This window comes from Ostrea edulis, chromosome 9 (genome assembly GCF_947568905.1).
Source record: "Ostrea edulis chromosome 9, xbOstEdul1.1, whole genome shotgun sequence".
Classification (NCBI taxonomy): Eukaryota; Metazoa; Mollusca; class Bivalvia; order Ostreida; family Ostreidae; genus Ostrea; species Ostrea edulis.
In genome coordinates, this window is record NC_079172.1 from 53790410 (window position 1) to 53803419 (window position 13010).

General features: G+C 38.6%; 1 protein-coding gene across 2 annotated transcripts; it reads left to right on the plus strand.

Moving 5' to 3' along the window:
- The first annotated feature begins 2091 nt into the window (after positions 1 to 2091).
- On the plus strand, positions 2092 to 11700 carry LOC125659311 (peroxynitrite isomerase THAP4-like). Of its 2 annotated transcripts, none has more exons than XM_048890938.2 (6): positions 2092 to 2126; positions 7815 to 7856; positions 8365 to 8515; positions 8611 to 8720; positions 9908 to 10011; positions 10772 to 11700. In XM_048890938.2, exons 2-6 carry the CDS (start codon positions 7844 to 7846, stop codon positions 10880 to 10882), a joined length of 489 nt encoding a protein of 162 aa, XP_048746895.1. In that variant the 5' UTR covers positions 2092 to 2126; positions 7815 to 7843; the 3' UTR covers positions 10883 to 11700. The 2 variants fall into 2 exon arrangements, with proteins under 2 accessions (XP_048746895.1, XP_048746896.1); XM_048890939.2 differs by lacking the exon at positions 2092 to 2126 and adding an exon at positions 6962 to 7056.
- The last annotated feature ends 1310 nt before the right edge of the window (positions 11701 to 13010 follow it).

Here is a 13010-nt window from a genome sequence, read left to right on the forward strand (position 1 = left end):
CTGGTAGGACAAAATTTTCAGTATGTTTTACATATATATATATTGTTATATTCTGTTAATCTTGATTTTAAGACTATTTGCTGTTACAATTTACTATTTTCAAAGTGTGCAAAGAATAATTGTAAAACTTAAATTAAAAAATGGGGGTTTAGGTACGTATTCAAGAGAGCATTTTGTAAAATATCTCTGGTCAACTATGGTAAAATATGGTTTTTTATTAACCTTAGATATAATTCTAAATATTTTTAAAGAAAAACTGGCATGTAAACATTTTAGATTTTGAGAATTTTTCAAAATTGCGATATTCTGTGATTTTTTTCTGAAGGATGTGAGCAGATTAAACAGCAATTGTGTATGTTTTCAATTGAATATCTTTAAAAATTCTCTCAGTAAACGAATATCTATTCGTTTTTATATATTATAGCTTAATATGATGTGTTTTGGTACATAAATTGATAAAACATGAGATCATGTATCCTTGTGTTAAAATTTGGCTTTTGCATTTGGGGGTATATGTGCTCTGTAGCACATAGTATAAAAATAAACCTGCAAAGGTATGTCTAATATGGGTTTTTTAGTTAGTTTATGAGTTGTTAAAGTTATTTAAATGAAAAAATATTTTGATTGACAGAAATTTCTAATAGTATTTACCTACCTTAAACCCGATTATAGAAGAAGTTTTGCACTGGGAATGTCCCTCTCTAGAGTGAAGGTTTACTTACTAAAGCAAAACTGCCGAATAAAGATTCAGATTCACTCAGAGGAGAGTAGGCTCACTCACTAGGACAAGATCTCCGAGTAAAGAATCACTCACTAGGGGAGATAAGGCTCACTCACTATGGAAGGGATGACTCACTCACTAGGGGAGGGAAGACTCACTCACTAGAGGAGGGATGACTCACTCACTAGGGGAGAGAAGATTCACTCACTAGGGGAGGGATGACTCACTCATTAGGGGAGGGAAGACTCGCTCACTAGGGGAGGGAAGACTCACTCACTAGGGGAGGGATGACTCACTCACTAGGGGATGACTCACTCACTAGGGGAGGGAAGACTCACTCACTAGGAGAGAAAAGATTCACTCACTAGGGGAGGGAAGACTCACTCACTAGGGGGGGGGGGGATGACTCACTCACTAGGGGAGGGAAGACTCACTCACTAGGGGAGGGAAGACTCACTCACTAGGAGAGAAAAGACTCACTCACTAGGGGAGGGAAGACTCACTCACTAGGGGAGGGATGACTCACTCACTAGGGGAGGGAAGACTCACTCACTAGGGAAGGAGAGAAGACTCATTCACTAAGGCAAGACCGCCGAGGGAAGACTCAATCACGAGGAGAGAAGACTCATTCACTAGGGGAGGAGATACTCATTCACTAGGGGAGAGAAGACTCACTCACTAGGGGAGGAGAGACTCATTCACTAGGGGAGGGAAGACTCACTCACTAGGGAAGGAGAGAAGACTCATTCACTAAGGCAAGACCGCCGAGGGAAGACTCAATCACGAGGAGAGAAGACTCATTCACTAGGGGAGGAGAGACTCATTCACTAGGGGAGGGATGACTCACTCACTAGGGGATGACTCACTGAACTAGGGGAGGGAAGACTCACTCACTAGGGGAGAAAAGATTCACTCACTAGGGGAGGGAAGACTCACTCACTAGGGGAGGGATGACTCACTCACTAGGGGAGGGAAGACTCACTCACTAGGGGAGGGAAGACTCACTCACTAGAGGAGGGAAGACTCACTCACTAGGGGAGGGATGACTCACTCATTAGGGGAGGGAAGACTCACTCACTAGGGGAGGGATGACTCACTCACTAGGGGAGGAGAGAAGACTCATTCACTAGGGGTGGAAAGACTCATTCACTAGGGCAAGACCGCCGAGGGAAGACTCACTCGAACTTTCGAAGAGAGTACGCCTTAATTACTATGGGTTAAGTCTCATTCTACAATATTGTGTAGATATTATGTACTGTTCATGTCGTGTGTTATATGGTGGGTGCATCCTTTTCTTTTGACTTGATTTGATTTGATTCTACGAAAACCACGCTATGGTGCACTCTATTGAATAATTATTAGAATGGCGTGCCATACTATTCTGAGTCAGCAAACCAGGAGGAAGGTATGTGTTTTCATGGAGTGTAGACTTGTGTAGACCTACGTTTTTCCGTCACATTGATTAATTAACATGATGTGATTGATGTCAGTTTGATATCCACATTATTTTAATTTACAACTGATATCATACATGTATATTACCGTGAATTTACGAACTACAAAATCCGTTAAGATATTCTAGAACGTAGGTGATATTGTCGCCATACTAAAGTTGATCATTAACCTGTGTAATATAGATAACGATTTCGAGCGCGTTGGTTCAGGCTCCTACTAAATAGAGAACCCTGGAGATTTAAAATTATTTCATGTGTGTAAAGTGTTTGACTACATTGATAATAGAATAATAGTACACATGTTAATCATACAAACAAATTGACATTAAGGAACTAATTAATGTAAGGAACTGAAAGTTCCGTGATACTTCATATTTATCAGAATTAATCGTCAAAGTTTATTTTGGGCAGATGAACAATTTAGCATCTTGACATTTTGTATGAATAGCCTACAAAAACTTGGTTATAGAAATTAAAGAACGGTGAAGGGAAACCGTATTTCTTCAATAAATTGAATAAAACGGGTTAAAGATGGATCCATGGAAATTTATTAATTCAATTACACGTAGTATTTGCATTATTATCAATGTAGTTAAACAGTCCACACACTTGTAATAATTAAAAATCCCCAGGGTTCTCTAGAGTTCTTTAGGTTTCTCCGTTTAGCAGGACCGCTAACTTCACAGGAAACGGCACTATGTATGGCGGTTAGATCACAAGGGCTCGGTTGTCAGATATTCAAGTTTTGTATTATTTGTTCCCGAATAATAAATTATGTAAATAAAATTCACCACCAAAACCCGCTTTTTTCGAGGTTTTAAAAAATGTGTATCATGTGTACATTAAAACAAGAGGCCCATGGGCCACATCGCTCACCTGAGAAAAGAGTGTTTATGTTTTAAACCCAACATGGCAGGTGTGACCAGAAAATCAATAGGGGGTCATACACGTTGTAAATATGTGCATTAAGTGTGTAATTATAACAATTGAATGCCCTTCAGTCAAAGATTTTTGGTGCCAAGATTAATGATATTCACCAAGTTGTTCAAAAGGAATCGACGGCGAGTTTTCTTCTTCTTAATTTATAAATGAAGACAAAAATGAAATTATATCACTAGATTTATTTGGATGCAAAATGAACAAGAGCAGAAAAAATTGAAAATTTATCTACATTTTTTCCTATATATTCCCATGTAAAATTTCTTAAACACTCCTCCTTATATATTCCCATGTAAAAAAAAAAAAAAAAAAAAAAATCAAAAAAAAAATCGATCTTCTATGTGGCCCCAACCTTCGCCAGGGGACCATGAATTCCACAAATTTTAATCTGCACTACCTGATAATGCTTTTGCATTAAAATGACTAATCATTACTATGCTCTTCTTGAGATGAAGATTTTTGAACATATATTTTTTTAAATATTTCAATGTCAAACTTTGAACCCCTATTGTGGCCCCTCCCTACCCCCTGGGGGCATGACTTGAACAAACTTGAATTTACACTACCTGAAGATGCTTCCATATAAATATGATTAATCACAGCTTTGCTATTCTTGAGAAGAAGATTTTTAAAGATTTTCCCTATATATTTGTGTGTAAAACTTTGATCCCCCCTTGGGGCCCCATCTTATCCCCGGGGGCCATGATATGAACAAACTTGAATCTGCACTATGTCAGAAAGTTTTCATGTAAAAATCAGCTTTTCTGGCTCAGTGGTTCTTGAGAAGAAGATTTTTAAAGATTTTTCCTATATATTTGTATGTAAAACTTTGATCCCCTATTGTGGCCCCATCCAACCCCCGGAGCCCATGATTTGAACAAACTTGAATCTGCATTATGTCAGGAAGCTTTCATGTAAATCTCAGCTTTTCTGGCTTAGTGGTTCTTGAGAAGAAGATTTTTAAAGTTTTTCCCTATATATTCGTGTGCAAAACTTTGATCCCCCCTTGGGGCCCCATCCTATCCCCGGGGGCCATGATTTGAACAAACTTGAATCTGCACTATGTCAGAAAGTTTTCATGCAAAAATCAGCTTTTCTGACTCAGTGGTTCTTGAGAAGAAGGTCTTTAAAGATTTTTCCTATATATTTGTATGTAAAACTTTGATCCCCTATTGTGGCCCCATCCAACCCCAGGGGCCCATGATTTGAACAAACTTGAATCTGCATTATGTCAGGAAGCTTTCATGTAAATCTCAGCTTTTCTGGCTTAGTGGTTCTTGAGAAGAAGATTTTAAAAGTTTTTCCCTATATATTCGTGTGCAAAACTTTGATCCCCCCTTGGGGCCCCATCCTATCCCCGGGGGCCATGATTTGAACAAACTTGAATCTGCACTATGTCAGAAAGTTTTCATGTAAAAATCAGCTTTTCTGACTCAGTGGTTCTTGAGAAGAAGATCTTTAAAGATTTTTCCTATATATTTGTATGTAAAACTTTGATCCCCTATTGTGGCCCCATCCAACCCCCGGAGCCCATGATTTGAACAAACTTGAATCTGCATTATGTCAGGAAGCTTTCATGTAAATCTCAGCTTTTCTGGCTTAGTGGTTCTTGAGAAGAAGATTTTTAAAGTTTTTCCCTATATATTTGTATGTAAAACTTTGATCCCCCCTTGTGGCCCCATCCTACCCCCGGGGGCCATGATTTGAACAAACTTGAATCTGCACTATGTCAGAATGTTTTCATGTAAAAATCAGCTTTTCTGGCTCAGTGGTTCTTGAGAAGAAGATTTTTAAAGATTTTTCCTATATATTTGTATGTAAAACTTTGATCCCCTATTGTGGCCCCATCCAACCCCCGGAGCCCATGATTTGAACAAACTTGAATCTGCATTATGTCAGGAAGCTTTCATGTAAATCTCAGCTTTTCTGGCTTAGTGGTTCTTGAGAAGAAGATTTTTAAAGTTTTTCCCTATATATTCGTGTGCAAAACTTTGATCCCCCTTGGGGCCCCATCCTATCCCCGGGGGCCATGATTTGAACAAACTTGAATCTGCACTATGTCAGAAAGTTTTCATGCAAAAATCAGCTTTTCTGACTCAGTGGTTCTTGAGAAGAAGATCTTTAAAGATTTTTCCTATATATTTGTATGTAAAACTTTGATCCCCTATTGTGGCCCCATCCAACCCCAGGGGCCCATGATTTGAACAAACTTGAATCTGCATTATGTCAGGAAGCTTTCATGTAAATCTCAGCTTTTCTGGCTTAGTGGTTCTTGAGAAGAAGATTTTAAAAGTTTTTCCCTATATATTCGTGTGCAAAACTTTGATCCCCCCTTGGGGCCCCATCCTATCCCCGGGGGCCATGATTTGAACAAACTTGAATCTGCACTATGTCAGAAAGTTTTCATGTAAAAATCAGCTTTTCTGACTCAGTGGTTCTTGAGAAGAAGATCTTTAAAGATTTTTCCTATATATTTGTATGTAAAACTTTGATCCCCCCTTGTGGCCCCATCCTACCCCCGGGGGCCATGATTTGAACAAACTTGAATCTGCACTATGTCAGAATGTTTTCATGTAAAAATCAGCTTTTCTGGCTCAGTGGTTCTTGAGAAGAAGATTTTTAAAGATTTTTCCTATATATTTGTATGTAAAACTTTGATCCCCTATTGTGGCCCCATCCAACCCCCGGAGCCCATGATTTGAACAAACTTGAATCTGCATTATGTCAGGAAGCTTTCATGTAAATCTCAGCTTTTCTGGCTTAGTGGTTCTTGAGAAGAAGATTTTTAAAGTTTTTCCCTATATATTCGTGTGCAAAACTTTGATCCCCCCTTGGGGCCCCATCCTATCCCCGGGGGCCATGATTTGAACAAACTTGAATCTGCACTATGTCAGAAAGTTTTCATGCAAAAATCAGCTTTTCTGACTCAGTGGTTCTTGAGAAGAAGATCTTTAAAGATTTTTCCTATATATTTGTATGTAAAACTTTGATCCCCTATTGTGGCCCCATCCAACCCCAGGGGCCCATGATTTGAACAAACTTGAATCTGCATTATGTCAGGAAGCTTTCATGTAAATCTCAGCTTTTCTGGCTTAGTGGTTCTTGAGAAGAAGATTTTAAAAGTTTTTCCCTATATATTCGTGTGCAAAACTTTGATCCCCCCTTGGGGCCCCATCCTATCCCCGGGGGCCATGATTTGAACAAACTTGAATCTGCACTATGTCAGAAAGTTTTCATGTAAAAATCAGCTTTTCTGACTCAGTGGTTCTTGAGAAGATCTTTAAAGATTTTTCCTATATATTTGTATGTAAAACTTTGATCCCCTATTGTGGCCCCATCCTACCACCGGGGGCCATGATTTGAACAAACTTGAATCTGCAATATGTCAGGAAGTTTTCAGGTAAATTTCAGCTCTTCTGGCCCAGTGGTTCTTGAGAAGAAGATTTTTAAATGACCCCACCCTATTTTTGCATTTTTGTGATTATCTCCCCTTTGAAAGGGACATGGCCTTTCATTTGAACAAACTTGAAAGCCCTTCACCCAAGGATGCTTTTGGCCAGGTTAGGTTGAAATTGGCCCAGTGGTTCTGGAGAAGAAGTCGAAAATGTGAAAAGTTTACAGACAGACGGACAGACAGACAGACGGACGCCGGACAAAATGTGATCAGAATAGCTCACTTGAACCTTCGGTTCAGGTGAGCTAAAAAGGACACAAATAAATGAAAAACTTCAATTTAGTATTCGAGAACAAATAATACAAAACTTCAATAGCTGACAAACGAGCCCCTGTTGGTTAGATAGTGTAAACAATGTGGTAATACGGACTTTATATATACACACACGGATCTGTTAAATTTATGTTGAAGGAGAGCGTATCGGTCAACTCACTCGTTTCTTGCTGCGACCCGAGTTGGATCTATGGGCGACCCCTGTTCGTACCCGAGTATGTACCTATACTTAGCCGGCATCTACAGTGTATAATACTCCAGCCAATCACAGCCATTATTTGAAATCTGACACATGCGCAGTATCATTACAAGACCGCCATATTGCTATCGCATTAACCCTAGAAGGCGGGTTAATATTGGGTAGGGTTTACAGTGGCCGATTTAAGGGGGTGCAGCCCCCTCCCCCCATAAGTTTCAAATTTAAGGTAAATCGTGGTCTCTTGTTTAGAAAAAATGTAACGATAAAAGAAGCAAATTTCTTCCACTCTCGGAGAAATAAATGACAAAATCTTTTGATTTATTGAATTACTTTTACTGGGAGAACTTACATTTTTTAAATTTCACCTTATTAAAATAGTAAAAATGACTACATAGGAGAAATATTTCAAGCCCTGTAAAATATCGGCAGGACCCCTGCCTCATAAAGTTGCGCCCCCTAACCGCATTTCCTGGATCCGCCCCTGGTTTAAGTCACAATACGTCATAAAAGTTGAAACTCTCTCTATTCGATAGCAAATCTGGTATCCCGAGTACAAAATGAAGTCGCCGCTTGTGATCCTATATGAGAAGTTACTGTGGTTGCCCACTCAGATATTTGGGCTCCAAACTAATATCCGAACCGATAGTTGTTGAACATGCTTGTTTTTTTATATAATGGAGCGACATATATAAACATAAAATATTCTGTTTTTATATAAACATAAAATTTATAGCTGTTTTACTTTGAATTTTGATTTTATTCTACAACTTTCAGGAGACTAGATAGGTGATAAAACATACAGAATGGCTGGGAAAGGTAAATTTAATTGTCGAAGATTTTGAATCATTTGAATTCGATTTCTAACAGGGTTTTATCCAGCTTTGTCATATCTAAGGAAAGTTTTTAAGGATACAGGGGTGGGTTCCCGGGGAGGGAGTGGCCTCCCGGAATACAATATCGCATGACAAGTGTTTAATTCACTGATCACAACTGATTATTATTTATATTGTTAGACTTTAATAATGATAGAAATGGATGGTAGAATGTTTGTTAAAATTCAAAGATAATTTCATGTAGTAGGTTTCTCCATTTTAGGAGTTTTCACCTTGAAATATCTGTTTGTTGTCAAATGGGGAAATGTACAATGTACTGGCAGTAAATAGATCTCTCATAAATCCCTGTTGTGAAATAAATGTAAAAATAATATATATTATCGTATGCGGGCTTATGCCCTGTTGTGATATTGAAATTGACAACCCAGACCATATTGTGTTATATATATACAGTTGTGTATTTATAAGAACGTATTTACATATATTTACAGATGCGCCACTACATAACGCTGCTAAACCTCTGGAATGGTTGATTGGTAAATGGAAAGGCCAGGGAAAGGGGATATACCCAACTATTCAGGATTTTGATTTTCTGGAAGAATTAGAATTTTTCCATGTAGGTCAACCAATGCTTCAATTTAGGTATGGTTAAGCGTCTTAGAATTATAGATTAAAAAAAAAAAACAACTCTCAATTTGCTTGCAACCATCCAATGCAGGTTTTCTATATCATTGTAGCTTTTACTCTGTAAATAAAGAAACGAACAAACCTCTTCATAGGGAAATTGGATTTATCCGGATTAAACCAGGAACAAATCAAATTGCTTGCATATCATCACATAATAATGGTAAGTATATGTATATTTACGGTAAGATGAGAAAATTTTATGTCATAGTGCAGATCGATTGCAGCTTCCCATTTAGTAGCAAAGAGAGAGAGAGGAGTGGGGGGGGGGGGCATTAATTCGACGGTAATACAATTTAATTTTATGCTTGTTGATTTGCTAAAGCATAAATGTTTTCCAGACCCCGTCAGATTGCGCAGTTTTCGTAATTTGAATCGTCGAAAACTTAACAGAAAAAAGCACACCGCAATATATGAAATTTATTATATGATTGAGTAATTCCGAGCTTTCTGATTGGCTTAGATTCAATAAACTAGAAGAAAAAAAATAGAGCGGTGTTTTTAAAATCTCCACGTGCCCCTCCAAGATGAATATATGTAGTATATTGGTTAGGGTGATTGCTTCGAATTCGCAGCCGGGAGGGCGGGTTCGATTCTCGTTTCTGGCGCCGCGTCACACATACATGTACATTGTAAGTAGTGACTGTTCACAGCCGGGAGGGCGGGTTCGATTCTCGTTTCTGGCGCCGCGTCACACATACATGTACATTGTAAGTAGTGACTGTTCGATCCTTTGCCGAGAAATTTTGGTGCGATAAAGATCTGAAACTGCACCATGCATAGTCCAAAATTATAGCACTTTACCTAAGCTGGTGACGTCTTTAGATGAGTGAAAAATTCTCGATTGGGGAAAAAAGAACATGCAGAAAAAGGGGGATGACATTTGATTTTTCTAACCTCTGACCAAGGTTATGTTTTTGTTTTATGAAAACTGAAAACTTGCTTCTCTAATCACTTTCTATTTGGTCTTGCGCTCTAGCTGTAAACAAAGATAACCGACCAGGTATGGCTTATTAAACTCTAGTAGCCGGTTTAAATGATATAGATCACTCAATCCTATAATGCAACAATTATCGACATATTCTCGGACAATATTATACTTTAGCCGCTATCAAAGTACAATATGATAAAATTCTCCTCTATGTACGTTTAAATAAATTCTCATCATGAATGATATAGATCTACAGTATATATGAAACGAAAATGAGCTTATCAGATATCAAAAGGTGCAGCTACAAGCGCGAGTGTTTGTGCTTAATCTATTGTTCAAAGTTGGTACTAATGGGAGTGTTTGAAGATTTATCTAAACTTTCATTAATGTTTGTATTTTTTAAATATATGTACCTAAAGGTGTAAGTGAAATGGCAGAGGGAACAGTTGCAGGCCAGATTGTTAGTTTGGAATCACATACGATAGGAAGAATGACGTTTGGAAAAGATCCAAAGACTGTGAAGGTAACCTTAAGTAAATGGTCTTGTGACATATAAGCTAATATACTGCAGAATGGTCATGTGACATATAAACTGACGGCTCACGGCGGGTGTGACCTGTCGACAGGAGATGCTTACTCCTCCTCGGCACCTGATCCCACCTCTGGTGTGTCCAGGGATCCGTGTTTGCCCGAGTCTCTGTTTTTTATTGCTTATGATTACTGTTCGTTATCTTCACCTTTCAAAATGGTCATATGACATATAAACTAATATGCTGTAGAATGGTCATGTGACATATGAATTGATATAAACCTTTAAAATGCAATGAACTAAGCTGCATATGATAAAAAGAATACCATAATGGAAAATCAGCACTAGAACCCCATATCATATTTAAAAATCCCCCCTCTCAGACACTATAATAACATTTATTAATAAGTATGAAAAAGTGCAGATTATGATAAATAGAATATTACGTGCTAAAATCCATATCATACATGTATGTCATATTAGCCTTAGGGACCCATATCAACCCTCAGGCTGACATGGGGCCACTCGGGCTGACATGGGGCCACTCGGACTGACATGGGGCCACTCGGACTGACATGGGGCCACTCGATCTGATATGCCATGTTGTGATATGAGTTTAGCATGTAATATTCTCTATTAACTGTAATGTACATGTATTGCTATAATTCTATATTTCACATGTACATCCATTATAAGTGCATTTCCAAAACTTTTTATTGGAAAGTAATAAACCTTGCATTTCAATATTTTACAGCTGAAGAGAACCTTTACTCTTGATGGAGACACACTACATCAGGTGGTGTACATGGAAACTGACACCGTTCCTTTAACAGAACATCTAAGGACAACATACAAGAAAGTTTAATTACGTCCTAGTAGTCATGAATATTTCAACGACCTTGACTTTTTGTACGCCTGTCATAGAATCATACATGTAGATGGAGTATATCATGGTATGATGCACTGCGTTTGTCAGCACCTTGTGGGTCAGATAAAAACAAGGATAGAATCATCAAACGTGGTACACATGTTCCCAATAACTAGAGTAAACAACCTATTGATTTCCAAATTCATGGGTCAGAAGTCAAGGTCAAAGTTACATGAGTAATTCTACAGGCTCAAAACAAGATAGAAAGAGTACTTATGAATTTAGGATAATCAAGATTAAAAGAAAGTTTCAAGGCCATAGGTCAAGATCGTACCTGCATGGGTACTTCTGCAGGCACAACACAAGATAGAAGCAGTACTAATAAGGGTAGCATGATAAAACTTGCTACATATATTTAACTACGACAGGCGGATTTTATTATGATATGGTGCAGTATTCCTGTATGCCTGTCTATAAATTAGCAGTCGCCTGTTCATCAGCACGTGGTAGGGAGGTTAAAGTGTTCTAATAAGGCTGGGAAACCCTTCGAATTAGCATTTTATTGTTACTCTTCAATGTCAGAGAAAGTGCTCACAGAACGCTGTCAAAGCCATTAATCGCCAAGGATTAGACGTTGGTCCTTTCACTACTAACCGCAGTACTAAACGTAAAGAAATGCATATTGTACGGGTGTGTTTTGGTGTATGACCTCTTTCATGTACTTCCAACCTTGTCAGTCATTTAACACGCAATTTTGCTATGTATGTGATGAAATTTATCATTGAAGTTATTAGAATAATAAATGATTGCCTTCAGTTTTGCAAATTACAGAATATTTCAGGTGTCCTATTGCGATTGTGGTTATTGGTCATTGTGTATAGTCTGTGAACATTTTAACATGATACACTTCTTAAATTGTCTAATGCACTAATGATACGAGGAAAAGCCTTAACGAAGAAATTCTTGACCCCTAAGCAAGTTCTTGTGCTAGGGTCGGGTTCAAGGCTAATTTAGTGCTAATGTCTTATTTCTTTCAAATCTCCCTCCTGTCTACTGGTCAACAAACAGCCAAACTGAGTACAGAAAAGAATCATTACCAGAATTGTTAAATTTGTAGCCCCTTGATCAGGGGTGATGGTGGAGTTTTATAGCTCATACACTGTTTTGTATTCTAACATCAAATAACCAAACTGAATACCTAATAGTGGTAAGGAGCGAAACTTCTGCCAAAACTGTGAAATTCATGACCCCTACTACCGGGCCTTAGGGTGGGGCTTTACGGACTACCGAGCCTGAGGATGGGGTTTACGGACTACCAGTACTGAGGGAGGGGCTTTACGGACTACCGAGCCTGGGGGTGGGGCTTTACGGACTATGGGGCCTGAGGGTGGGGATTTACGGACTACCAGGTCAGAGGGTGGGGATTTACGGACTACCGAGCCTGGGGTGGGGATTTACGGGCTACACGACTTGATGATGGGGTTTTACAGACTACCAGGCCTGAGAGTGGGGATTTACGGGCTACACGACTTGATGATGGGACATTACGGACTACATGGCCTAAGGGTGGGGCTTTACGGGCTAGGACTCTTATTGACAAAATGTTAGTTATTTAAAAATAGTTTTGATCCCAGGACATGACCAACTGAACAGAGTATGCGATAATGATGCGGAGAGAAGCACTTTGGTAGATAGTGAAATTAGCCCTTGGTTTCGGAATTGTGCTAATAGAGTGAGATTATATGACAGAAAGCGAGAAAGCATTATTTCTTTTAAAACTTGGAAAAAAAACAAACCATTACTTGTGTTTAAGAAAAATCTTGAACGACTCAAACTTGACACAGTGATAATGAGGAAATAAATCTCTATGACTATCATGTACTTTGATGATAGGGATATGCTCTATATGAAAGGTGAAGATAACGAACAGTGATCAATCTCATAACTCCTATTAGCAATACAAAATAGAGAGTTGGGCAAACACGGACCCATGGACACACCAGAGGTGGGATCAGGTGCCAACGAGGAGTAATCATCTCCTGTCGACCAGTCACACACGCAGTGAGCCTTATATTTTGATCAGGTAAACGGAGTTATCCATAGTCAAAATCAGCATGCAAAGGAC

Excerpts from the sequence above, each read along its gene's own strand:
- LOC125659311 (XM_048890938.2), top strand. Across the intron at positions 8,516-8,610 it reads CAACCAATGCTTCAATTTAG|CTTTTACTCTGTAAATAAAG; the intron begins GTATGGTTAAGC and ends ATATCATTGTAG. Across the intron at positions 8,721-9,907 it reads CATATCATCACATAATAATG|GTGTAAGTGAAATGGCAGAG; the intron begins GTAAGTATATGT and ends ATGTACCTAAAG.